At 39.9% G+C, this 27,979-nt stretch overlaps 1 protein-coding gene across 3 annotated transcripts in view; it reads right to left on the reverse strand.

Annotated features, from left to right (window-relative positions):
- The window catches only part of scube1 (signal peptide, CUB domain, EGF-like 1), a 113,435-nt gene that overhangs the window by 33,509 nt on the left and 51,947 nt on the right, over positions 1 to 27,979 (reverse strand). For 2 of the 3 annotated variants that reach the window (XM_053313919.1, XM_053313918.1), the window contains exons 5-6: positions 12,745 to 12,873; positions 10,316 to 10,432 (exon numbers count right to left, since the gene is read on the reverse strand). In XM_053313919.1, the coding sequence (XP_053169894.1) occupies positions 10,316 to 10,432; positions 12,745 to 12,873 (246 nt within the window). Of the gene's footprint in view, positions 1 to 3,763; positions 3,854 to 10,315; positions 10,433 to 12,744; positions 12,874 to 27,979 lie in introns of all 3 variants that reach the window. The other variant, XM_053313917.1, reaches the window with a different exon arrangement.

Consider the following 27,979-nt stretch of genomic DNA (forward strand, 5'->3'; position numbering starts at 1 on the left):
ACATTTTGAACCACTTCATCTCATTGAAAAATGTGTTAACTCAACCTAATCGAGCCATCTCTACCACTCAGTTTAGTTGCGTTATGCTAAAAAAATCCACTAGATGTCACTTTGTCTTTCAGTAGCATATCTTTCCAGTTTGCCTCCAAACAGGAAGCGAGAAAGAGGAAACTGACTCCAGACATGTTGACACGCTTTGGTGGAATTTTCAAAGATAAGGACATTTTTTTGATATATTATAGTTTCAGATATCTCACTGAACAAAATTATGTAACTTGATTCAACAAAAAGAAGTCTAATAATGATCAATTAGTTTTTTTTTAAATGTGCTCTACCAAACAGTTGAATCGTCGTTTTATGCTACAGGTAGAGAAGCTAGCTAACGTAATTAAAATTGACCATTTACTATAAAATAAAAACCTTCTGATCATTCATTGTTGTTAAAATGATACATTTAATGATATTCCATTATATATGTTGAAATAATTTTATAAGTGATTTTTTTCTAAAAACACGCTTGACCAAACGGTTGAGTTGTAAAGATAAGGGCAGTGATGCCAAGATAATAAGTAATGAATAATGATGATTATGCAGTCAGTAACTACAATTCACATTTTTGTTGAACATGTTGAATTGTTTTTTTCTCTCTCAGATGAAACAGGTGATAAATAAAACTACTTCAATGTGTCAATGTGGTGAGCAAGTTTGAAGTCAGCATATGAATTTAGAACTGCAATGAACTTGAATTTAATTTCAGCAGTCCAAAAATTTTAGAATTCAGAATTTTACTATAGTCTATCTAGCCCTGTTTAGATGATATGGATGAATTATTGAGTGCTTTGACCATGAAATCGCCATGATTAGAGGAATAGGCCACATTTTCAGGTGTTGACGCACCATCTGCTGAGGATGGGAGGTTAGAAAGAGACAGGCTTTCCTTTTGCGGACTGAACAGAGAGGCAACTTCATCTGTAGGGATTACAATATGTCACTGCGGGTCACAGGAATGAGAGGAAAGACAGTAAGTATACACATGTCTGTCACACTCCTCGCACGGAAACGCTGACCGCTGCAAACTGTTTCCGTTAGAGGAGGACACATGTTCTATTGATTAAAGCTGGAGAGCACAGGAGAGAGAACCATGTGCACTGTGTATACTAAAGCATCATGCCAAGTAACAGCAACTGCTGCGCTGCTGTAAAAAGGTGAGAGGGGCAGGCATGATCGGCTTTCAGTGCCTCAACAAGATCCCCTTTTGCGCCTTGATGGGCACCTAAATTAGCTGTCAGTCAGCATACGTCGCCCTTGCCTGGAATCACACTATATGAATACAACTACATACACACATATGCACAAATACACACAGCTCATCTGTCCTGGGGTGATGGTTTATTTGGAATCCAGGGCCACAGCCACTGTAGCACCACTGAGTCTCTCTTTTGATACTTCGCACACATGTGTCTAACACCTGGCCCCTGATTTTGATATTTATTCATTACCGACATCACGAAATAGCTCAGAATGACTTTTCATTGAGTCACCCGTGCCCCCCCCCCTTTTTTCGGCCTCCCTCCATCTCTCATGTCTCTAGACTCGTCTCGGCAGCACCTTTTCGTTAGGGCCTCGGCTGCAGTTCCATTTGTCTTGACCGGTGTGTTGTGTGCGCTGTGTGACGGCAGTGGGGGCAGAGACAGGAGCACCGCGTGTCAAAGGAAGCAGACAAAATGATAGCAGTGTCAAATCTAACATACTGATGCTGTTCAGGCTGTGCCAGTTGCAGCACTTGTGGGGCCTCTGTGCTCTCCACAACCTCTCCACGTGCTCATTCATGCACATAGGCATGATAGAGGCACACGTGCATATTCAAAACTGACTCAAACATGAAATGTTACATTAAATTAGGGTTACAATAAATTAGGGTTAAGGTCTTACTATTAGGGTTAGGGTTATGGTTAGGGTCAGGGCACGTTCATCCATGTCAATCAATTCTAAATACAACGTGTGTGATACTGACATAACTTGATTTTATTTTTAAGACATGGTGAGACTAAATGTCTACTGCTAAGATCAATTTACAACTGCTGACTGCAAATTTGAACACACTGTTTTAGTTAGTTGCAAAGAATGATGTGCAGTTCTCATGAAATTCAGTTGGATTCACCCAAACTGCATTTAAGTAATGAAATATCCAACTTCAACAGAGGTTTAGCTGACATGAGTGGATGACTTTTCATTTTGTTTCAAACTTTATTCCTTTTAGAGACAGTTTTTAATTCATTTTAACCCCAGTTGGGACATTCCATGTAATCCCAGTGGGTTGTATATGACATACAATTGGGTAGACCTGGAACACTACAGGTCACAACTGGAACGCCATCAGGACAGCTGACATGCTGGTACAACAGGGGGTGAAGCAGGGTTTAGCCAGTGAGGAGAAATAAAATATTTGGTTAAAAGGTAATTGGGAAAGGAGAAAGAAGGACAGAGAGGTAGGAGAGGGACAAGGAAGTGTCCCTAAAACCATATTCTCAGCTCTTCCTCCTAGCCACACTGGCAAGAACCTGCTGAAATGAAATGTGTGTATGTATGGAACATAGTTTAATAACCTATAGACTGTGAAGCACATAGGTTTAGAGTACCAGATGGCGGGAGGGATTTCTGATGTACTTCTGTCATAGAAAATAAAAGAAAGGTTAAGTTCAAAACAGGAGGATAAGAAAGTAGTACTTCAGGAATTGATCAAATCACCCATTTGAATCTGGGACCGATTGATCAGGTCAAAACATGAATTCATTCATTAAAAAACGGTCGGAAAGTCTAAAAGCAAGGAGTGGTAGGGTTCAGTCCTTCGGAAACCGAATCCTAGCCTGCTATTTATTTTATAAGGGGAAGAATCCTTGATACTAATTTTCATTAATGGCTATCCCTTGGTATTTTTGGTAGGAATCAGGTTTGACTAGCGGTGCCAAATACGTAGTCAAAAGATGCCAAGGGGTTCTTTAGGGTATTTCAACATCATGTTTCACTTGCAATCATCCCACCAAAAGAACAGACATGGTTTAGTTTTAAAAGACACACCTGATGATTAAATAAAACGAGGGTTGATGTGATTTGAATGACTTCACAATGAAAAAGGTTTACGAAACAAATATCCATTTGGTCACAGGGTTGTCCAGTCATGCTGGCTTCAACAAGGACTGTGACCAGCATGAAGGGATAGCATGGGGCTGGTGTTTTATTCCTCGTTTTAACTGTCCCTTCTGAGAAATCTTGATTTTTAGAATATTCTACAAAGTTCAACGCAAAAAACTTTGATGGCGTAGCTCTGTAATCGTTGGGCAAGTTGGGTCTACAACCTTTTCAGGGGTTTCCCTTTGCTAGTGAAGCATCCTGTTTGTAACACGAGTTCTCAGAAGTGAGGGGAATGAAACATAAAAACATCTGGAGTAAGAAAGTAAATGTTAGTCACTGAGAAAAAACCTAAGAACCATCCATAAGTTTGGTAGGTAGAGTTAGGGAGGAAGGGTTTAAAGGAAAACAGCGACCTCTTTTACTCCTTTTTCATCACGTAAGATACAGTCACAAATCTGTGACTGTGGGAGTAGACACAGTGGGCACCAAAGGTTTTTTTGTTTAAAAAAAAAAGATTAAAACAAAATAAAAGACAGAGAGAGGAGAACGAGGAGGAAACGGAGAGGAGTAGAGTCGGGGATACAAGCACAAGCGCCATGGCAACACATAGAAAGAGGAAGAAAAGAGTTACCCATAAGTAGCCGCCGTTTCACCCGCTTGTCCACATCAGCTACTGACGTGGCATTGAACTCAGAGCTCTCAATTGCAGCCTCATCTTTCTCTAAAACACAAGTGACAAGGGGACAAACAGTGAGCAGCAGGTTAATGAGAAGCCCAAATGACCAGACCTTCAGCCCCTCTTGGCGTTTGAGCAAAAAAAACCAAAGCCAAGAAGCAAGAAGCGATGAAGAAGCGCCAAAATCCCTGTTAGAGTGTTAATCCCCAAACAAATGATGAATTCCCCCAGAGCAAATCAAAAGAACAAAACAAAATAAATGAAAATGATCAGTATCAGTGTGTAGCTTACAAAATGAAGCGGTAGGTAGGCAGGTAAGGTAAGGGGAAAAGAGGAGGATCAGGGCTTACAAATGGAAAAAGTAAATAAAAAAAAAAGATAGTTAGAGGTGCAGGGTTTTAGGGATGGAATGGGGTTGGGGTGTACGTTAAAGGGTTTTTTAAAAAATTTGATGCTGATGTTGCTGGTGTCGCCGATGGAGTTTCTGTCATATCCATGTTTCCATATCAAACAGCCACACTGTGTCAGCAATGATTCCCTCGCGTTAGGATGGAGGAGGAAGACGAGAAAGAGAGGGGAGGAAGGGGGGGGGGGGGGGCACATGTCCATGTCCAACATTTCCAAGACAAATGTGGGCACAGAGAAGAAAGGGGGGTGACAATGACGATAAGAAGGAGCATCAAGGGTGATGGGACAACGGGTCAAACAACAGGAGGAGGATGCTCCGAGGAAACGAGATGATCGACAAGAAATGATGATCAGAGTCGGAACAGAGAGAGAGAAAGAAGAGAGAATCAGTCCCCTCATGGCCCACAATGGGAGAGGTATATGAGGGAGGAAAAGGGGAGGAGGGAGTGGGGGGGGGTGCACACATTGAGAAATGGGGTTTGAAGGGGGGGTGGGAGGGGGGCATGCAGAGTAAAAAAAAGTAGTCTGGGGGCAGCGCTGGTTGCCTGTTTGTCTATGGAACATATCACAACCGGCTTTAACAGTCAACGCTGGAAAAACCACGTTCCCGAAGCTGGGCGGCGGGGGGGGGGTAGGTGAGCGGGGAGATGGTGGGGTTTGGGGGGGGGGGGGGGCGATGGTTCTGGAAGGAGGTGAGATCACGGTGAGTTTGGAGTTTGACGACGGGAGTCAGGGCGGTTGGGTGTGGGGGGGGGGGGGGGTGGCTGGGAGAGGGAGGTGGTCTTTCACTGGGGCCTGAGTCATTAGGAGTAGTGAATGAGCATCTCTCTGTGAATGGGTGCCACTTGCCGCAAAAGGACCGGCTTTTGATGTACACACACAGTCCTATGGAGGTGTGGGGAGGCGGGGGGGTGTATGAGGGTGGGGTAATTAATGTCCCTTCTGTCTCTCTCTCTGTCTCTCTCTCTGACTCTCTCTCTCTCTCTCTCTCTGGCGCTTGATGGACAAAGTGGAGAACTCTCTGAAGTACACTCGGTGGATGAATGGAGGCTTTTCTAGTGCTTGGCTAACAGGTGAAATGTGGTTGTGTGAATGTGTGTGTGTACCACAGTGCATGCTTTTGAGTGTCGGCCTGGTTGAGCGTGTGAAATGGAGTGTGTGTGTGTGTGTGAGTGAGGGGTGGATGTGTAAGACAGGTTGAGAAGAAGGGGTGGGGGGGTGGGGTGGGAAGAGAGGAGTCCCAGCCACTCGCTCCTAAAGAGTCTATGGGACTGAGTGAGTGGTGGTCGGAGGCCCACAGGGAGAGAGAGAGTGGGGGGGGGGGGGGGGGGGGTTTTAGAGAGCCAGACCTACACAGGACGAGGAGGCAGGGGTGGGGGGGGTAGTTAAACCACTCTACACTACTACAGCTAGGAGGAGAATGGTAAAAAAAAATTAAAAATAAAATAACCCAAGGCACTGTAAGGAAACAGAAGGATCAGGACCAGGGTCGCTAATAACAACAACAACAATAAATAAATGTACTTCAGAATAAATAAAGGGAAAACGAAAAAAAAGGGAAACCATAAAAATGCAGTGCAGGCTCTCCCATGCAGCTGGGCAAGCAGACAGACAGCAGACACATTAGTGAAAGAGAGAGACAAACGGACACATGCAGGAGGAATATAGGCGATGTTAGAAGAGTTGAACGAGGGTGAGCGGTGCCTCTCTATTGAGGGGTGCGGAGCGAGAGAAAAAAGGGGGAGGGAGGGAGGGGTGCTGATGGATGGTGATGGAGGTCATTTTTTTGGTGTTTTCTTGGCTTTTTGGGGACTCGTGAGGAGGTGGAAGATGAAGAGGTAGTGAGAGAGGAGGAGGTAGTTAGGTTTGCTTTCCTGGGAGCTTTTTTACCTAAAGATCAGGCTGCAATTGAGACGTCTGTTTTTGTATCGCGAGGCTGACGACCCCTCCACCCCACCCGCCACCCTCCCGCCCCACCCAGAGTCACTCTTTCCTCTTGTGCAACTGAGGATTAATCACCTGATTTTTATTTTGTTTTGTTTTTTTACATGGATGCTCAGACAAGACAGGCAATCAGGTACTATCACCAGAAAGCTGGAGGAGCAGGGTGGAGGAAGGAGGAAGGAGGAAGGAGGAGGAGGAGCAGAGGGATAGCGCTACATAGAAAAAAGGGTTAAAAAAAAGGAAGGGTGGGAAGGGTGGGTTTTTAAAAAAAAAAAAAAAAGGTAGGCCCATAAAGCAGTTGGGACACTCGGACCACAGACACAGAGGTCCGTTCTTTCATATGAAGAGAGACAAAGAGAGAAAGAGTGAGAGAGGAGGAAAAAAAAAGACACGAGACATTGGGAAAAGAGGGAGAGAGGAGGGTTCCCGCTCGGGTTCTGTGTCTTCTTTGCCGACTTTCCTTGTCGGTGCGTGTGTTTTGCTTCTTCGGAGCGGCTGGAAAGGAAAAAAGGTTATCAGCTGATAAGCGGCAGCTACCGCCATCCGCTCGACTCAAAAGGATGAGAGAGAGAGAGAGAGAGAGGGAGAGAGAGAGATAGAGGGAGTCAGAGGAAGAAGTGTTTCCAGTGTTCCAACACAGCAGGACAGAACATCACAATGACATCAGATAATTGAGCGTCATGAGCGCTGACATGAGATGTTTCTCACTTCAGTCAGGAATGAGAGAACTTGATGTGTCCTCTACTCAGGCAAGCGGTTACAATCTCACAATCTTACACGTAACAATGAGTAACATCACACTTTAATGTTGTTTTCTTTGGTTTAACCCTTTATAGTACACTCAATTGCAACCCTAGAGAGTTATTAGGGGATGTTACTTGACTTTTTTCACTTTTTTTAATTTTTACGTTGCAAATCAAGGTTAGTGGAGTTACCATATATGGTTCCTCCCTGGTCTAGGGTAAAACAGTTTCCAAAAAGTCTATATATAAGAATCCACATGGTTCTACTACCTCACAGAGAGGCATGGGGTTGCCAAATATAGCTACTGGCCCGATAAAGGGTTAAACCATATGGAAAAGTTGACTTATTAAGGTTTACACTAACTAATTACAAATGAACCAGATCTTGTAAACAAAAAAGTCACATGCACTCCCAGCAGCTCATTAATTGGACAGGGATTTGGTGACCTGTCGTCGTGCCAGGTAGAGATTCTGGCAGCAGAGGGGGGGGGGGGGGGGGGGTCTAAACAAGTTCTGATTCCAGCCTCAGATGATCTCTGTACAGAATGAGCTGCTATGAACAACGTTGCTGCTGTTTTGGATCCATTCGGAACACTTAGAAAAATAGACAAATAAGACATTAGTCCAGACTGTGGTTTGGGTTTTTTGGTTCATTTTGTTTTGCTTAGCTTTCAGAGTTAGAGAAAATGCTGGCTATCAGATGTCTGACTCCATCGCTTTATACTCATAAATCCTGGATTTTTGGATTGTTTTCTGTAACTGATTTGGGTTTTGTCCTTACTCCTAACAAACCACTGTTGCTCTCATATATCCTGATGAACCAAACTGAAGAAGAACTCTCAGCAGTTTAAATAAACACATTTGTATGTTTGTCTGTACAGCAGTAAAGAGGAGGTACAGCATTTTTCAGTAACTACCTTTAAGGATACACTCACTCATATCTTATACATTAGCATTTCTGAACAGAGTTGCTTACTGCTGCTATTACCTGAGCCCTGCAGCTGTCAGGTGTAAAAAGTTTGAAATGTTATGTGCACACTTTATTAAGTAATACCCTAAAATGAATCCTTCCAACGCAAATCTGTTTCCAGCCAAAAAACATTGAATGTATCTGCATTCCATTATCCAACATCAACATAAAACTTTATGAAACCCAAGTGACCCATTTAGTCGGTGCGTGACCTGACCGCTTTTGTTGATTTTGCACAACATGGCAGCATGGGTGCAGCCTGTCATCTGAAGCCAGGTAAACAAACAAAGAGTTCTGAAACAATGTCCACTGTAGCATCAAAACAGAACAATGCTGCAAAATACTAATAAGGGTGAATGGATTCAGTAATATAAGGGCGTATGTAGGTTGGCACTAACATTCTGAGTCCTCCTTTATGTTTGGATTAAACACAATCATCTGTAACCTCAGTTTTTACTGCTACAATAACTGAATACCCTAACTCTAACCCTAAGCCTCTGGAGTTAGAGCCTAATATTAGAAATGAAGTGGTTTGAGGGCACTATTTTTGATTTATATAATGACTAATTTACCGGCACCAATTACACTTTTTGTGCATAAACGATCAATACCTTGACACCTGCCTTTGCTTCATACACTAACTAACACAAAATACATCCAGGTTGAAAATGAGCTGCGGTAACCTGGCTACAAGAGCAAAGAAGAAGTAATGATCAAACTATTATGTATGTCAGCAGAAACAACAAATGGAGAAAAAAAAATGGAGTTAAGCACAACTCCACTTACCTGGAATGCCTTGTTCATCCTTTACTGATTAGGAAAAAAGCAAGATGAAAATTAATATCCTTTATGTTGGGATGCGGGATGTGGAGGCACATTTCAGCTCACAGTCATATGTAGTGAACATATGAGCGTGTGTGCTGGTTGCAGGCCCGGTTCGCTCAGTTTTACACATGATGAATGTATCAATGAATTTTCCTTTCTAACACATTACACCAAGACTGTTACTGTTAATGATGGTAGTTTTTGTGTGTTCTCTATATGCCTTCAGGATGTAGCAGGGACTGTACATCCTGTTTTACTCACTATCTGCTGCAATTTCATAAACAAAAGGAAGCCTCAGAATAAATTGTGTTGTTTCTTTCTCAGCCATTGGATAATAAAGATGAACGCTCTGGTGACTCATTGGTTGTCCAAAATGACATAATAATTTTTAATTTGTTTTTTTAATTATATGAAATGTTTTATTTTCCAAGGCTGTTGAACAATGTTATAAACCCACCAGTCAGTCATTAACCCTTACATACCATTCATATTCTACACAGTCTGTCTAAGAATCCTCTCATAAAAAGTGTTTATACCAAATGTTGAACCACAGATGTGTTTAGAAAGCATCAATAGTCGATCTGACTGATCAATAAATGTGATTAAACCTTGATTCATGTTTCAGAGAGCAGAGAGAGTGTATTTTTTTTAGCTTTTACATCACTCATTTGTGGAGAAAAAACATCACACAATATCATGTCTTATTTTACCTAAGACATGAAAATATAACATAGCAATAATGATGGAAATGTATTTTATATAAAGTGAAAATGAGCTGTGGAGTTTATTGTATAACCATTAGAGTCATCAGTCTTCACTGCTACATCATAAAAAGAAATCCTCATAACTACTATCTTATTAAAACTATGGACACAAATTTGTAGCACCTATACAACAAAAGATATGCATTTTGCTTTTTGGGCCACTTTAGGAAAAGTCACCAAATTTCAGGGTAAAAGGTGTTCAGGTGTTTTTACAAATGTCAAATGGGGTCAAATTGAACTTTAATGGTATGTAAGGGTTAAGATACTTTCTGCTAAGTATTGACTAGCTTGGAATGTTCTGCTCTGCCAGTATGTCAGTCCGCCCAATGCAGAATCTGTTTGTAATCCTGAGAGTCTTAGCTGAGGGCAATAAAAGCCCCTCCACAGTGTTCAACTTACTGTTTAATTATGAAATCTGTCCAACTACTGTGGGGAATGATTTAGTTTTATGCTTATTTTAAAAAATGCTGTTAAAAGAATAATGAATGGACTATTTGCTCACTCTGCATTAGCTGCTATTGGTGTTGGTTCTGGTTCTGGTGGGGTTGTGTCTACTTAGAGAATGGGTGCAGGATATTGCAGCTGCTCCACACTGTCAGTCTTGATTGTATTTAGAAATCAGTGCTGTGCTGAATGTGAATATACTGTAATTGTGCTCATGTGGTAGTTTCTCTCTGCCTACAGCTCCCTGCTTCTTTTGTGTTCGCTGTTTAAATAAGACGAGGCCGGGGGAAGGGAGGGGGGGATCTATCTGCCAACTTAAACCCCCTCCAACCCGCCCCCCCACCCCCCTCCCCACAACCCCACCAACTCCTTCCCTCATTCTGTAACTTTTCTTGGTTTCGTCACTCACCGATGCAGGTCTTGCTGTCTGAGTGCAGGGCGTACTTCTGGTGGCAGCCACACACCGGCCCCGTGTCCGTGTCGTCGCATGTGTGCTGGCAGCCGCCGTTTCCATAGTTACAAGTCACTGAGGAGGAAGGAGAGACGCACATTCAGGTCTCTGGTCTGGTTCGGTATATAGGTAACACAAAATAAAATAATCTTTGAATCATTGGAGATAGAGAAGTGTAAGAAAAAGAGACTAGGAAGTACAAAGATAAAGAAAGAGAGAAAGAAAAGAGTGGAAGATAAAGATAAAGAGGAAGATGGAGCCTTTTTTGTATTATATTGCATGTAAAGTGAGGGATAAGGCTCAATTGTTGGCTTGATTACTTTAACAAGACTTGTGGCTCATGCTTTACCACTCACTAAACACTCACTGCTTCAGTTCATACTCTATGAGCAGACACTGTTACAAAGTAAGAACTACAGACCAAACATAAAAATGTTCCTGAGCTCATGGACAACTAAAGTAGGAGGAAAGGCAGAAAATGATAGAGAAAAGGGAAAGAGAAAAGGTGTTGAGAAAGCATTTAGAAGGGAAGGGAACAATGTGAGCGATTAGAAAAGAAAGAGAATGACTTCAAGAAGAAGGAATAAAACTAAACTAAAACTTTTCTCTGAACTCTTACTTCAACTTTAATTGACCAGGTTTCAGTTCTAGTTCTAAATAAAATAAGCCATCTCGGAACTGTTTAACTTTCCACAAACTCTTGAGATGGAGTTTGAACTGATGAATAGTTAATTTAACAAACACTAACCTCCCTCAAACTTTACTTTCTCCTAATTTGCCCAGTTTTTTTAGCTTCTTGAGAGTCCTCAATGATCATTTCAATAGAAACTGGAGTCAAATCAGCCTCTTTAAAATGTACTTAGACAAGGCTTGGGGCTCGTGCTTCATACTGTTTCAGCAAAGACTGTTGAAAAGTAGGAACTACAGCCAAGGAACCAAAGGGAGACTCAGTAGGTTTAATATACATATATTCCTGAGCTCATGGACAACTTAAGTGGAGGAAAGGCAGAAAATGAAAGCATTTAGAAGGGAACACTGAGCGATGAGAAAAGAAAGAGAATGACTTCAAGGAGAAGGAATAAAGAGGGAAAGAAAGAGAGACCAGTTTCAGTTCTAGTTCTTTGCCCATCTAGGAACTTTTTAACTTTCCACAAACTCTTGAGATGGAGTTTGAACTGATGAATAGTTAATTTAACAAACACTAACTTCCCTCAAACTTTACTTTCTCCTAATTTGCCCAGTTTTTGAGAGTCCTTAGTGAACTTTTCAAGATAAACTGGAGTCAAATTCCTTCTATGCGTAAACATACTCTGACAAATAAAGCTGGTTTTTTTCTAATTTTTTGATTACTCCAATTTCCCTAAACTTTGCAGGTTCTTACTTAGACTGTTTGAAGAAAATAAGGAGATAGTGGAAGGTTGAAAGGAAATAAAAAGAGGTGAAAAGATGATGTAAAAAGTGAAGAAGCGGAGGAAGTAGTAGATAGAACAAGAGAGAAAATGGTGGAAAAAGAGCAGAAAATGGAGAAAGAGTGAAAGGAGAGAGAAGGGAAGACGTGAGTGTGTGTGTGTGTGTGTGTGTGTGTGAGTGGAGGTATTGTAGACATAACTGCCGTTTCTTTCATCACTACGTTTACTAGCGTCCTGCGTCGCCATGCTCAACAGGCCGGCACAGCGCTCGCTCCCTGGCCACTAATGAAATATTACTACAGCGGGGGACGCATTAGGGCTTTTTTTTTTTTCGGAGGGCTTTCACAATCTTCACACTCTTTCGGCCGTCTGAGAGGAGAACAAGATGTGTTGCCAAACAAAGTGTAACTAAAAGCTTATTTCTCTCACCCAACCCCCAAACCCCCCTCCTCAAAAAACAGCAGCCCCAAATTCCATGGCTGCAGGCGCTCGGTGTGAAGAGTGAGAAACAGGGACGGAGTGGCGACGGGGGTGAACTCTCTCTACTGAATCCTTCAGCACCTTCAGCTTTGGCCTGAAACGCTTAAATGATTCTGGTATTAAATGTCCACCCTCATATTTTACAGCTGAAGGTCTACTGGAACTTGTCCATCATTGCTATTACAGATGTTTATTACAGGAAGAGTTTAGATCCTTCATCACAACAGTATATAACCTCAATAAAATCAAATCTATAAAACACAGTGTTAATACCTTCCTGGCATGTGGATTGTAAAATAAAGTGAAAAGTCAACTGACTGAACGCGCCACGAAAAAAACAACAACAAAAAAAAAAAACGCAAACGGCGAGAACAAAGTTGACATGTGTCTGAGACTAAAGGTTGAGTTAAAAGCGCGTCCACTTCCAGGCATATGTATGTATGTGTGTGTGTGTGTCTGTATGTGTGTGTGATTTGAGTGATCCGCAGTGATACCCACGTGTACAGTCTTTCTGGTTCTTGGCCAGTTCGAACCCGGGTCGGCACTCGCACGACACCCCGCCTTTGCCCGGGGCTTCTCTGCAGATGTGAGCGCAGCCGTGGTCCTTGTTCATGCAGTTCATCCCCTCTGTGAAGGAGACAGAGACAGAGACAGAGACAGAGACAGAGATGGAGATTAATCATTTGATCGCTTTGACGACACGTGACAAGCTTTTTGTCTGACTGGATCAGTCTTTTGAGGACAGAAGGAATAAAAAAAAGTCACTCAATTCAAAGATAAAGTGTGTCCTGGAAACAATGTTTTCAATTAGTACATATTGATGATTCTTTTATAATTTAATCTAATTAATTTAATGATAATAATATGTTAATTGTGACTGCTGTTTTCTCTGTATCCAGGTGTGAACATTCAGTGATGTTGAAACCAGTCAGCATATTAACTCAATAAAAGCTTTTAATATAAGAGAGCATAAAGAACAGTTGTGTCATCTTAAAGAGAATCTTTAAATCCCTTCATTGGCTTCCATTAGAATCCTGTCCAAAATCCTCACTCTTTCTTTCAAAGCATTACATGGTCATACCCTTACACATCAGCTCTCTCTCTCTTAGCTCAAACATGCTAAACTAGCTCTCTGTTCCACACATCCACAAAAGCACCATTGGTGATGGAGCTTTTCAGGCTGTAGCGCCAACACTTTAGAATGCTCTGTTTACACCCTCTTATCTCTTAATGCATTTTCAAAAAAACGCTAAAAGGTGTTCAGGTAACATACAGGCACCAAGCATTTCATTTTTTTATTACTTTTACTTATATGAATGTGTGTATATGTGTATAGAGGAAACCTATATGTTGTGTGTGTGTATTGTTCTATCATGTTTTGTATGTTTTATTTTGCCTATGTAAAGCATAGGCACTTTGTGACTTATGTCTGTGAAACTCAGTGAATGTATAGTGTCTTAATGTTTCTTTTTAACAACTTTGGCAGCTGAAAAACAAAGTAAAATGATGGATTTTAACAATATTGACAGATTCTGCTTCATGTTTAAAGATATAAAGTGTTTACTCTCTGTAGTTTGTATTTCCTGTCATGTCATACTCACTTGACAATAGTCTGAAACCGTCAGTTATGTTTAAAAATGTTGTTAGTTTATAGTACTTTAAGTTGAATGCAGCTGGAAATAAGGGGATTTCAGCCTATAGTCCTAGACCTATTTAAGCCTATGATACATAAGTAAATAGTAGTCCTTTAAACCACAACCACACATTATTCAAAAACTTAATGAGCACACATTAATAAGTCCTTTCAGAGTAGTTTTCTATCCTCTTTACACTTCTTGAAAGAAAACTTTTCTGACAGAACATATGCTTAGTGTGATTGTGTTAAGACTGCCAACGTCTTCCACCACAGCAAAGAAAATCCTCTCGGGTGTTCATGCAGTAAGCACAAATGATGGGCCAGCTGTAGTATAAAAAGGAGACAGTCAGCAGGCTTGTAACTGAAGGCCTGTGGCTCCTCTGTTGTCTGTCTCGCATCAAAATGTGTAACAACTAGCGTCGGTCCAAGGCACAAAATGTCTCAGTTTCACAATATCGGCTCTAAAATTGTGTGATGGCTACGTTTTTTTGGCATATTCTGTTTGTATTGGCTTGCGTCCACATCATGTGACTGTTAACTTTCTGTCTGTGAGAACTAGAAAAAAACAAAAATGTCTGCTCTCCCTGCTATTCTTTTCATTGGCAATGGAAAATGCAGTATTTCAGGATTGTTTTTGCATTAAAATGTGTTTCTAGTGAGAAATGTATTTTTTAGTTTTATAATCTTCATTCAGTTCATGTCTATGTTTAGTTTGACAGTTATTACGAAGATGTTTCTATCAATATTTCTATTGTTGCTATGGTGGTTGCTATGGACGCTGCATGTTGTGTAGTTATCTGAGCTGCTGTGTTATTTTATATAACTGTTTGATAATATTCTTTTAATATAAAACATAGATTTTAGAACATCACAGGGATTAATTCAATTTTAAATCCATAATTCCAAGCACATGACATTTTGCACTGTGGACTAGGTTGAGCAGTGACAGCAAACTTGATCCTCCAGGAATCATCAAACTTCTCTTTCCATTTTCTAATTGTTAAAAAAACGTTTTATTTCTTCTCTCTCTCTCTCTCCCTCTCCCTCTCTCCCTCTCTCTCTCTCTCTCTCTCTCTCTCTCTCTCTCTCTCTCTCTCTCTCTCTCTCTCTCTCTCTCTCTCTCTCTCTCTCTCTCATACAAGCACACAAAAGTCCTGACACATTTCCTTTTCTTCATCAGCACCAATTAAGCCCTGCGTCTTGATTTATACCTCTGCTCAGCACGCATCGTTCTCAGCTTCTTCCTGTCTGCACTGACACGACTCGTCATCCCTTTCGTTTCTTCAGCCGACCCCGTTTGATGCGGTCTCAGTCTAATCCTGGTGATTTACTGAGCGCGCTGTGGCAATAATATCTGAAATAGGCCAGTGTTTAAATCTTCATCAGCAGGGAGATGGAGGATGAAGGGCCAGTGCTCTCCAGAGAGGCGAGTGGAGAAGGAGAACCAAGCCAAAGATATCACTGAGCTCCAGGAAGAACTGGAAAAGTTGGTTTGGGAGTGTGTGGATGTCTGCTCGTCATGGCACAATCAGATGAGTTTGCTCACAAAAGACTGGTTTGTGCGTTGCATGTGTGCACACCTACGCCTTTTCTTTTTCTATTTTATCTTTTTATTTTGCACACTCATCTGGAATACCCTAAAAAAAAACATTGTTCTCCTGAGGCAGAATTTGGTACCTGGTCCTCGCTTTGCTTTTCATGCTGATCAATCATTTGTTATGAGACTGGGATGCATCAACGCACTTCATTATGACTTTTTTTAGAAGTCTGAAATGGGAGTATGGAGCAAGAAACAAAGACAGTGGGAATGTGTCTCTTCAAGGACAGTCTGACAAAATGAATGTCTACTACATCAAAATGAACTCCCTTAAAAGGACAGCCGTGTTTCCAAGACATCATTGTTGTGTGTCTCGGTCCATCGTCTTCTGTTTGCCAACATTTTTTAAAGTTCACTAGATTGCTGTAGACATCTTTTAGTGTTGGGTTGTATACCTATTTTTGGGTATAAAAGTCAACAGACTGTTTGTGAGAAGTTTAACTACAAGGAGATTCTCATGGTGAATGTTACCAACACTTATATTCGGTTCAAAAGTAACATAGGTGATAGCTGGCTACATTATCCATGTTAAGTCATGACAGTGATGTAAGAGTGCAGTTTATGGGACTGTTGTGACATCGCTATTATGTCATGGTGACATTCATGTCATTTGGATCTGAGTTCTATTTGTGTCATGATTGGTCATTATTTGGTAATGAGATGAAAAGCAGATTATACTTGATTCAGTCTGTCTGCAGATATCAGACTGGTGTCTTTATTCTTTTGTGTCTGTGGTCCACTATGATGACTAATAATTTGTGTTTGATATGTTCATTCTGTATATTATACATCAATTTGTTATATATATGTTTTCAGGTATAACTGAATGACAGTTGAAGATGTAATAGCCTGCATGAATACAGTTAAAATACAACATATTTCACTTACTGTAATCTCATAGGCTAACCCAGTATGAATGATTTTAATAATGTTAATGTTAAAACTTTAAGTTAAAGGTTTTAGACAGCTATATGTCTCATCTGGGCTCAACAGCATTCAATGGTTGTATTTCAAATCTTTTAAATCTAAAAGTCTGAACTGTGCAGGTTTGGGTTTAGGAGTATTCAATAATAATAATAATAATAATAATATGTTTAATTTTCGATGCACTTTTCATAGATTCAAAAGTGCTACAGCAAGGTGAAAAAACAATTATTCAGGAGATTATACACTAATTAAATAAACATACTTATGAATATTATATTTCATTTCTGCCAAGTCTCACTAAATTCTACACATTGCAAAAAAGAAAGACAATGCGTACCTTTATTCTGAGCTGAGGGTGAATCTACAGTGTGTGTTATTTCAATGTAAGGCCAGAGATCACTGTTCAAACAAATGACTCATTGTGCATAAAAGCAGTAACATTAGTAAGATAGTCTTCGGGGAACAATATAATATCCTAGTGGGATTTTGATCTTCCTCTACTGACGTAAATCTCTGTAAATGAATGTGCTTCGATATCGGCTGGATAAAGAAATGAAACGCGTCCAACGGCTTCTCCAGACTCAGCAGGAGGGGAAACAGAAAGAAAGAAAGTCAGGGTTTGTGGAAGAAAAACCAGCCAGCGAGCAGGTTAGTTTCACAGAGTCACTTACCACAATAGCTGACAGTGAGTTAAAGTGATCTCATTTTGCTGGAACTAAAAACCCAAAGTGTCCCTCACATCAGGGTTAACGTTTTCTGGAGCAGAGACTGTGGACTGTGAGGTGTAGAAGCTAAATCCAAAAATTTCCAAAAATCACCCCATTTCTTTCCATCATCATTTTAACAAAACAACAACAACGACAAAACCCAGCAACATTTCATCCCATTTTCTCCAAATTTGATGTAGCACACATTTGGATGACCCAGACGAAAAGTCGTATAAAAGGCATTGTATTGTGCAAGTGTAACAAAATAGGTGACTGAAATCCTGCTGCTACATAATAAATTCAAATAAAATCAGCTGGACATGAGTCTGTACCTCTTTAAAGTTTGCACAGTTTATACTTTGGAAATAACGTGCAACATTATTTCCAGGATTTAGATTTTTGGAAAAACAGCATGATTGTCCATCGTTATGTGAATTTGGATGCAGATTAAAACCTTCTAAATATTTTCTGTTAGTAAAATAACACATTTAGAAGAGTGTACAGCATTGGCAGAGGTCTCTGATGGCTCTCTGAGTGCTTTCTAGACTTGGTTGAATTTGGCAGTAAAAGCCCTGCGCTTGTAGATGCTCTCCAACACACATCCAAGCACCACGTCAGAGATTTTGCAAGAAGTGTAAATACACCGCAGGGATGTACAGAACAGATCTCAGTGAATATGTGGCGATACACATAAAAGTATAAGGTAAGTACAGTAATACAGACTGCTCAGTAACTCCTTAAACATTCAATCTTTGAGTGATACATTTGCATCTTTACTACCCAGGATTTACATTAATGTGTTGGCACTCACCACCCCTCCATCTAGAGTACCCACGCCCCCTTCCCCAGGGACATTATTCCCCAGAGTGAATAATGTCCCTTCATGGGGCCCAAGAGTGTTTCAAGTACCTCATTAGGGTGCCATTCCCCCTAGAGAGTCCCCTTCAAGAACAGAAAGTCCTTTCTTAAATCAAACACTGCCATTCTAGCTGTCCACTCCCAACAGCGCCATTCCATCAAAGTCCAAAATCAAAGGATCCAAATGGTTAAAGGAAATGCTGCATTCACATGATTAACAAAAGATTAAACAAAACCTAACATTATATAATTCAGACAATATATTTCAGTTAACAGTAAATGTAGACAGATACTGTTGCTGGGCCAAATGTGGACTCTGTACAGAGCAGAAACCTAGTGCAACAACGTCACGAGGTAAAGAAAAAAAAAACTTTAAACGGTTGCCAAAGCATGCACCAACCCTGTTTAAAAACTAAACTCATAAGAAAGCAGTGTATCTACAATCAATTTAAACCTGGGAGAAGTCAAATAAACTTAGGCAGAGGGAAGAAGGCGGACACAGGACGGGACTCGGCACAACGGAGCCTAAAATAACAAACAGAGCGGCGGCTGCGAACCGTGCGTGGCCTCTCCATGTGTCCGATGTGACGAGGGCGGTGAGGCCGGGAAGCAAAGCCCGAAGCTCGCTGACATGTTCACTTGTCGGGCTCAGAAAACCCACACGATTGCCTGGAAACGTTGGGCCGTATCTGATGTCGAGCTCTGTTCAGCTCAGTGTCAGACTCATACACAGAAAGAGATGAGGTTTCTAATAATAAGAAGAGTTTTTACCTATATAGCACTTTTTAAAACATACTGTACGGTTACAAAGTGCTTCACATATTGGATAAAATATACTTAAAAAACAAGTATACATACATACATATTCGTGATACATAGACACTAAATACACAAAACTAAAAGCAAACAAAATTTTTCTAAAAAGGCTGATCTACAGAAATGGGTTGTCAGCTGCTGCTTAAAACAAACCAAAGATTCAGCAGATCTGATGGAATGAGGAAGGCTGGTCCAAAGTTTAGAAGCTACAACCGTAAAAGCACGGTCACCTCTGGCTTTAAGATGGGAACTGAAACCGATAAAAGGCTTTGATTGGATGATTGGAGTGGTCAAAAGCTACAATAGGGGCTCGACAACTCAAGGTCTTGTACATAGCAAAGATTTGAAGTCATTTCTGTGTTTCACTAGATGCCAATGAAGGGAGGCAAGACCGGGGGGAACGTGGGACCAACAAATAATTTTTGTTAACAACCTAGAACTAGAAGTTCTAGTTCTAGGTTGAGTCTAGACGTCAAAAAGGATAGCAAGATTCTTGCTAGCGAGGGGTCCGATACATTGACTGACCTCGTTAGTCTTTTTGTCAGACATTCAATTCTGACATAAAGGACCACATTTTTGTCACAGCAAAGATGGAGGACGTTTTGAGACATCCAATTTATAACAAAGTCTAGGTGGTAAGGTTATTGAGGTCATTGGGTTTAACTGAAAAGGAAAGCTGTGTGTCATTGGTATAGCAATGGTAAGAGATACCACTGGAGCAGTTAAGCAGATGGCCCAGAGGTAGCACATGTAATGAAAACAGATATGTCCAAGGATCAACCCTTGTGGGATCCCACGTAAGAGAAGAGCGGAGGAAGACACAAAAGTGTTCATGTGAACATTGAAATCTGTCAGAAAGGTATGAGGAGAAACATTTGAGTGCAGAACCAGAGGTATCATCATCAATGTTGGTTACTTTAAGCAAGACAGTGCTATGTTTTTGACGGAAGACAGATTGAAATTTGAAAGATATTGTGTCCTCCAAACAGTTGAAGAATCTAGTGAAGAAGTTTTCCAAGAATTTTAGAATTTAAAAGTTTAGAAATGGAACTGTAGTTAGCTAAATCGGTGGTATCTCCTGAGGGTTTGAGAAAGGGCTAGACACTAGCTGTCTGGAAATTGTAAGGTATGTAGCCAGAAGAGAGAGGTTGACAATAGAGAGGAAGGAGCAGGACTATGGATTAAAAGGACAAACTACATATATCCAAGAGATCTTGCATGGGAATAGGGTTGAACTCACACAGCTAAACAGGGTGGATAATAAACTCCAAGGAAGAAATCTAATGTGAGACTATTGATGTTGTCAACAAAGACATTTAGGAACTTATCAAAGTCACCAGAGGAGGTGGCAAGAAATCATCTTTGATGAATTGATTGAGTATGGTTATTAGCTCCTTCAAATGAAGATACTGTAGTGAACATGGAGGTTTGAGTTTTTCCATTTACACTTGGCCTTTCTATAATCTCTTCTATGATGTCACATTGAGACATCTATCCAATACTGACAGCTCAGGCTACTCTGATGTTATATGGAGCAACAGTATGAAGAGCTAAAGGGTAGATACCATTAAACCTGTTAATAGAGCCATTAATATTGGAAATCTGAGACAAAAACACAGATAGTCCTGTTCTCTAAATGACATTCTTGTATCTAATATTTAAAAAACTTCCCTTCCTTCAATTTATTGCAGAGATCTGGGTATTCATAAACAGAGTTATTAGGGTAATAACACAAAATGTCAAACAGTGATACAGGTTGTAAACTAAGCTGTACTTATTATTTGTTACACTGCTACTTTAAGTCCCTTAGCTGTCATTTATTATCAGTATATAAATATTCAATAAGTGGCTTATAACACACTATAATTAAGCTATGAGGACATTTGTAAGTTTATGCACTGTAATATTATCAATAACTTCTCCTATAAAGACATTATTTATGTCATTATTTAACAGTGTTTTATAATACTGTCATTAATGAACTGATTATACATCAGGATCCATGTATGGATGCCAAAGGAGGATATTAATAAACACGCTAAATGTCGCTATATCTGCTTACAACTATATTAAACTTGTGTTATATATAATTTAGCAACTGTTTAAATACTATTTATAAATGTTAAATAGGGTAACGTAAAAGAACGTTTTAACATTGTATCATAATCATTTGGAAGATATAATGAAGGAAAATGTTTAAATTGTTACTCAAATTGTCCATTAGAATATTTCAGATTTTTTTTTTTTTTTATCAATTGTGAGAGAAATTGATGGATGGGTGCATCCCTGATATTTATTACTGATGTTTTAGTGTGTTTTCTTGTGGTTTGCCTTTAAAATAAGTACCAGCTACCATACTGGAATCAAGCCCAGACCTCAGCTATGAATCTGGTTAGTAAAAATAACTGATGAAATAAAAACATGAATATGAAAAAGTTCAAATTTTGAGAGAAAATAAATTTAGTCATTCATAGAGTGGATTACTTTTCAAGCTTTGCAGAGACATAAGAAGCAAAAGGTATGATCATTTTATTATTTAAGATTTGAATTAAAAATGATGGTATCTTTAGAAAAGTGTTTTATGATTGCTGTGGTTGTAGCAGTAAAGGCTCAAACACCTTTTAACTGCAGATCCCATTTCTTCAGTTAACAATGAAAAAGGTAGAGAGACTGCCGACATTTCTTCTCTCCAGCTGGGTGTGCAGCTTTGTTTAGATAGTGGAGGTCAGTGGGTTTACAACTACTGAAGCTCCTTCACTGGGAGCCCCAGCAGGTCCAGATAAAACACTGAGACAAGGGCCCAGTAAGAACCCCCCCGCCCCCCAGGACACACTCTGTCTCTCACCTCTCACACAACAGTCTCTCCTCTGTCTCTTTTATTATTGTCTCTTTTTCTCGCTTCCGTTTTTCCTGCCTTTCTTTATCCACCTCTCTGCACACCTCTCTCTAAGTCTCCCCCCCCTCCCTTTTTTTTCTTTCTCAGGAGCTCTGAATCCAGATAAGGTCCAAGCATATCACAGCCGTGTTATTACAACCCAACTCTTGCAGCGATACACCCCAAAGCCCTGAAGTCTGGCTGGCAGAGTAAAATGAGAGAGAGAGAGAGAGAGAGAGAGAGAGAGAGAGAGAGAGAGAGAGAGAGAGAGAGAGAGAGAGAGAAAGGGGGAGGGGGTGGAGGAGGAGGAGGATGAGGAGGAGGAGGGGGATGGGGTGGGGTGGGGGATGAAGTGAAAGACAGATTGAGAGCAAAACTGGAGAGGCTGGATAAAAGGCAGAGAAAAGAGAGAAAGAGTGAGATGGAGACGGAGAAGGGATAATTTAGAGCCTAACGGTTGCTCTCCTCCGTGTTTCCTCTGAGGCGGAGGAGGAATGAGGCGATGCTCAGCGCCAGTCACACAACCCGATCTCCTCCACTGAGACACATTTCACACTCTCGTTCCACCGTGAAGCAAACGTGATGTTAAATGTGTGGCAACATTAAAAAAAAAATATATATATATATATATATATATATGAAAAACAGCCACTTCAGGCTACTATACAAATACTATACAACTTTATTATTGAAGTCCCAGAATAATAATAAAAGAAGCAGAGATGTCTGGAGAGGATCTTTACACACAGCAGTACTGCAGATCAATTCCAAAAGAAGAATTTAAAATATGCTCATAAATTCAACATGAGTATATTTATTGCTCATTTTTTAATAGTTTTAAACTCAATTACCAATTTGACAGCACCCATTATTGTGTCCATGTGGTTAAGGTGTGGTCACTTTATTTATTTTAGGTTGGTTTATAGATTATATGGCTCGTGGTAATGGGAATAATTTAGGTGAAAATACAACTTGTTGAAACACTTTGTGTGTATGCATGAAGTACATGTAGGAGTAATACAGCATACATGTCCAGTAATGAGAGAGCTTCTGTGTGTGTGTGTGTATGTGTGTGTGTGTGTGTGTGTGCGGGCATACATGACATGTACATGTGTGTTTGCACACCCACTAATGACCATGTGCGTGCCTGTGTGTGCCCACACATGTATGAGTTACCAGAGAGTGGAATGTGACTGTGTGGTAGACATAAAGAAGTCCACTTAAACTGCTTCAGAAGCTCAATGAGACAGGAACAATGTAAAGTTGTGTTGAGACTCACCATATAAACCAGCTCTATGATGCTGCTGTTCTACTGTGGAGACTGAGCTGTATTCTGTCAGAGGACACATGAGTTTTTATGTCTTATAAAATGTTTCTTTCTCATTGAAGAAGACCATATCTTTTTTAATTCTTATGGTCAGACATTCAATTCTGACATTAATCATTCATTAAAACATGCTTTCAAACCTCACAGCTGCACTGTAAAAAAAAAACCTTGAAGGTAACATTGATCCTCAAACAGTGATTTGATATAATGTGTCATATTCACAATGTTTCTTAATTTACTGTATTTAAAATAAAAAGATGATGAATGAAGAATTTAAATATGATTAAAAAATCAACTAAAATTATAATAAAAACTTAAATCATTTCACTCACATGGCTGGGAGCGTTTTTCTTTTTTTTTCTCCTTGTATGATTTATTATATAAAATATAATACAAATATGATTTATGTATATTTATTACATAGTCATAGCAACATGTCCAGTTCAGTTTTAGTGAAAGTTCTCTCAATCCAATAGCTGCCTCAGGGTTTATATGCAGCTTTCTGTAACTATCTATATAACTAACTAACTGTATACTATAATATTTTCTCTTGCCCATCACCTCCCATCTACAGGATCAACAGCTTTGTTTTAGTATCTTTTCTAACTAATTATTTCAGGTCTCTTTATACTACTGACTCTGTTACATGTGTTATGTTTTCACTTGTATTTTTATGTATTAAACTTTCCCACAAATGACAGTGAACTTTCAGCCTTGTAATCACCTACTTCTGAGCGACTTCATTCTTAAATGCAAGTTTTTGAACGTAAGAGTGTTTGGTGAATCTGACTCTGAACACTAGCACAGAAAAACAAGAAAGATTTAGAATAAGAATAAAAAAATATTCTAAAACTACACCCGTCCCAGACAATTTGGTCATTATTTACAAAAAGTGGGAGAGTTTGAACTAAACGATGAAGTGTGACAGAATATTCCTTGAGCGTTCAATTGAAAAGATGGCCAGAGAGCGAAAAAAAAAATCCTTCCTCTTCTGTGTTCCTGCTTCTCCCTCCCTCTCTTCCATCCTTTGCTCTTGCTCTTGTAAATGCCATTTTAATTGAAATGTGTCAGACGCTGGCTGTGTGTCTCTCTCAGCGCTCTGCTCTAACCGCACTGCTACAGGTGCTGAGCCATGAATATCAATGAGAGCCTTTCTTCTACTGGCTGCATTCAACTCCTTTAAATAAGGACTGTGCCTTTCTAATAACCCTCCCCAATCTCTTCTTCAAACAGTAGAGGAAACAAGCACCACACACACACACACACACACACACACACACACACACACACACACACACACAGTTCCCTCTCTCGCTCTCTTTTTCTTTCTCTTTACTCAGCGTATATCTATCTATCTACTGCAATAAATGTTTACAATTCTAATTTTATAGCCATTAGAGTAAATGTATATATGTGATTATTGTGCATCATCTGATAAATTGAATTTCAACATTAAACAGGAGTTTGTTCTTTCAGCACCAACACAACTAAAAGTGTGGCTCTTTTCTTTGGATTCTGCCATAAATTGTGAGTTTAAAGAATAATCAGCAGGATAATTAACCTTAAAATAATATTTTGGGATATTGTTTCTATACTCATAGTTTAGAAACATGAAGTTGTAATGTTAAATGCCATAGTGTTATCTGTGAGGTTGCTCTGCTTCATTACGTAAAGTAACAGATGCTGCACTATGTTTCTATGCTGTGCAGATGAATGGTTGATCTAGTTATGTTCCTGCAAGAATCACAATAAATACTGTACCTCTATCAACTTCTGCACTAGTATTAATAAGACAGTATTTGGACATCATAACATTTTTAAACAGTCATACTGTAGGAGTTTCAAGAAAATATTTAAGAGATGTTTTAAAGAGCTTTTAATCACATTAGTTTAAAAGTTACCCTTTAAAAAAAAAGCCTTTAATAAATGTTCATTGTTAATTAACTGTTTATGTTTCCAGTTCTGTTATGTTTTATGTGTTTGTATTGGTTTGTTTTTGTATTTTATGGTATTTGGGGTATTTCTCTGTACTTACATCTAAATCCAGTTTTGTAATTAATTTTTCACATGTAAATCACTTTATGAAACCAAAAGCTGCCTGGAAGGAAGAATATGTATAAAAACTGATGCTTTCTTTAGAAGATGTGCTAGTGCAGAACTCCACAGTAAAGTCAAGATGGCAGCAAAGATAATAAAAAGGGATTTATTTATTTTGTATTGTATTGTGTATTGTAAGGTTAGTGGATCATAACATATCGGATACGGAATTAATCTGCAGATGTTCCATTTCAAGATGAGATCAAACTTTTTCATGTTAGACAGTTTTTGAGACAAGACAAAGGTGTAAATGTGGTAGTTAAACCTTGTGTTTAGCCTATCTGAGTTCTGAAAATACATTTTTGCTACATTGTAATGCAATGTAATGCGTACCGTAAAATGGAACGTACTGCTGAAAAAAGATTAATATTAACAGTCAGCAGTCAGTGGTGTTCAAAAATAGACTTTTCAAAAATTCTGAATCACCCCAACCATCACGCCGCAGACAGATGCACACACACACGACCGAACGCATGATCCCCTGCAAAAGCCTAAGCTTGGTGGAGATAATTAGTAGTTAATGAGCTACAACCTGGAAGCTACAGGTATGGTTCTTTAAATATACAAGCGGTGTGTGTGTGTGTGTGTGTGTGTGTGTGTGGTGTGTGTGTGTGTGTGTGTGTGTGTAGTGGAACCCTCTGAGCAACAGTTGCGTCAAAGCAGCAGAGTTTACATGGCAGCCAGAGAGCGGGCTAACCAGAGTTCACTGTGTTATGTTAACAGAGTCCAGCTGCTAACGTTAAAGGGAAACTGTTTGATTCACACAGCCCTTGTTAACTGAAATAGTACGACTACAAAGTGTGTGTGTGTGTGTGCGCGTGCGTGTGTGTGTGTGTGTGTGGGAGCGGTTCCGGCTGAGGCAGATGTTAGTTTCCTGTAAAGGGCTGGGAAATGATGATGACAGGAGGACGTTTACTGTGTGTGTGTGTGTGTGTGTGTGTGTGTATGTGTGTGTGTGTGTGTGTGTGTTTTAATTCCTACACAGTACACCTCCCATGTTTCCTGTGTTTGCTACTGAGCAGCAGCTACACACCGGGTCAGCTCCACGCCCTCGTATTAAACATTTCCACTGACCAAAGACAAACTCTGGCCTAAAAATATAGTAGAGGCAGCTTTTTTGGAGGGGGGGTATGGAGGGGTGAGAGAGGGGTGGAGACGTGAAGTCCACCTTCCATTCACAGGTAAATAACTCATGTTTACCTCAGAGAGAGAGATTGCTAAGTTAATAGAGTTTGTTTTTTAAAGTCAAAATCCCATGTTGGAATAATATTTAAACAAAGTATTTATAAAATGAAGGAAGGGAAGCATTAGTCACTTTCAGCAGCCACGCCATTCTCTGATGACCGCTGTGTGAGAGTACATGTGTGTATGAGTGTGTATGTAGACGTACAGTACAGCGATGGGCCTTTTAACGGACTGTGGCTGTTTCAGGGGAAAAGTTCACGCCGAGGTCTTGTCCATACAAAAGCAGGCAGCACGGAAGGGAAATACTTTCAGCTTCACAGCATTCAAACAGAATCTAGGCAGATGCTTGGCAGTGTTTAATGTGTTCACACACGACAACAACAACTGAAAACGTCAAAAGAGACAGATTGCAATGATGCTAAACTCAATCCTTGTAGCTATAGACACACACTTACAGACACACACCAGGATTTGTCCTCCACGCACCAGGACCTTCAGAGACTTGGAAACAGAGGCTACTCTAGTTCAAGATTTCTGAAGCCCATTTGGCCAACAGGACAACATTAGAATAATATCAGCTCCATTTAGGATAATAGCCCTAAACGTCTTAGATAAGACAAGCTTTATTGTTTCTTCTTTGGGAAATAGAAGAATTTTGTTGTTAGGTTGATATGCCTATTTAAATAATACTTTGGTCTAAATGGATATTTATAGTTGCGCATTAAGGGATTAGTGTCAAGGGAGTAGCTGGAGATGAACTCGAATGCACGCAGCAGCCAGTACGAACTGAAGAATGTCTTTTTTTAAATAAAGTTTCAGGTGTGCAGGCATGACAAAACAGAACAGAGCAGAACAAAGGATCCGATCCGTCCAAATGATGCAACAAACTGAACTAATGAAACAATAAGGAACAGGTGGTAAGACACAAAGGGCAGACCCGGAGCTGATTGGCTTGGGAAGACAAGAGGAGCAGGGCAGGTCTAATGAGACTGATGTAGAGCAGGTGTGTAGGGAAAGTGTGAGAGAGGAAAAAAAGGCAGAGGAGGAACCCAGTATAAACAGACAACCAAAATCACCAAATGCCAGCAGGTCAAATGAAACAAAAAACACATCTCTGGCAAACTTTAAGTCCAAAACATAGATCTTCTTCCATTACCCCCAAAAACTGATACATCACCATTTGGAATGTGGATTGTACGAAAATCATTAAATGTGGCAGCTCAGAGAAAGCAGCCAGAAACACATTCTCGAAACAGTCTGGTCATAAAACAAACAAATCCATTCATAACCAGGTGAAGGCAAAAGTATTTCAGTATTTCTTTATACTCTTCCTATTGAGCACATGTATTACAATCTAGGCGGTGAAATGTCTGGACAAAGGTTCAACACGATACGCAATACGTTAAAATAGTCCTTCCAAAAAGTGTGAGGGCATCTGGTTGACTGATGGACGGATGTGGAGCCAGACTGGGACAGAACCATGACAGTTACAGTTCCACTTAGCTGACCTGTGCCTCCTCCATCTGAACTATAGTAAGTTAGGAAGTGAGTAAAGTTTATTTATGTAGCACCTTTCACAGACACCAGTCACAAAGTGCTTCACATTCAAAATAAATAAAACAAAGATAAACAACAGATAAAACACACAGGGGAAAAACAGGCATAAAACCCAAGTGAAAACATAAAATACCACATGCTACTTAAATGC

Source organism: Scomber japonicus, chromosome 23, assembly GCF_027409825.1.
Source record: "Scomber japonicus isolate fScoJap1 chromosome 23, fScoJap1.pri, whole genome shotgun sequence".
NCBI classification, from domain to species: Eukaryota; Metazoa; Chordata; class Actinopteri; order Scombriformes; family Scombridae; genus Scomber; species Scomber japonicus.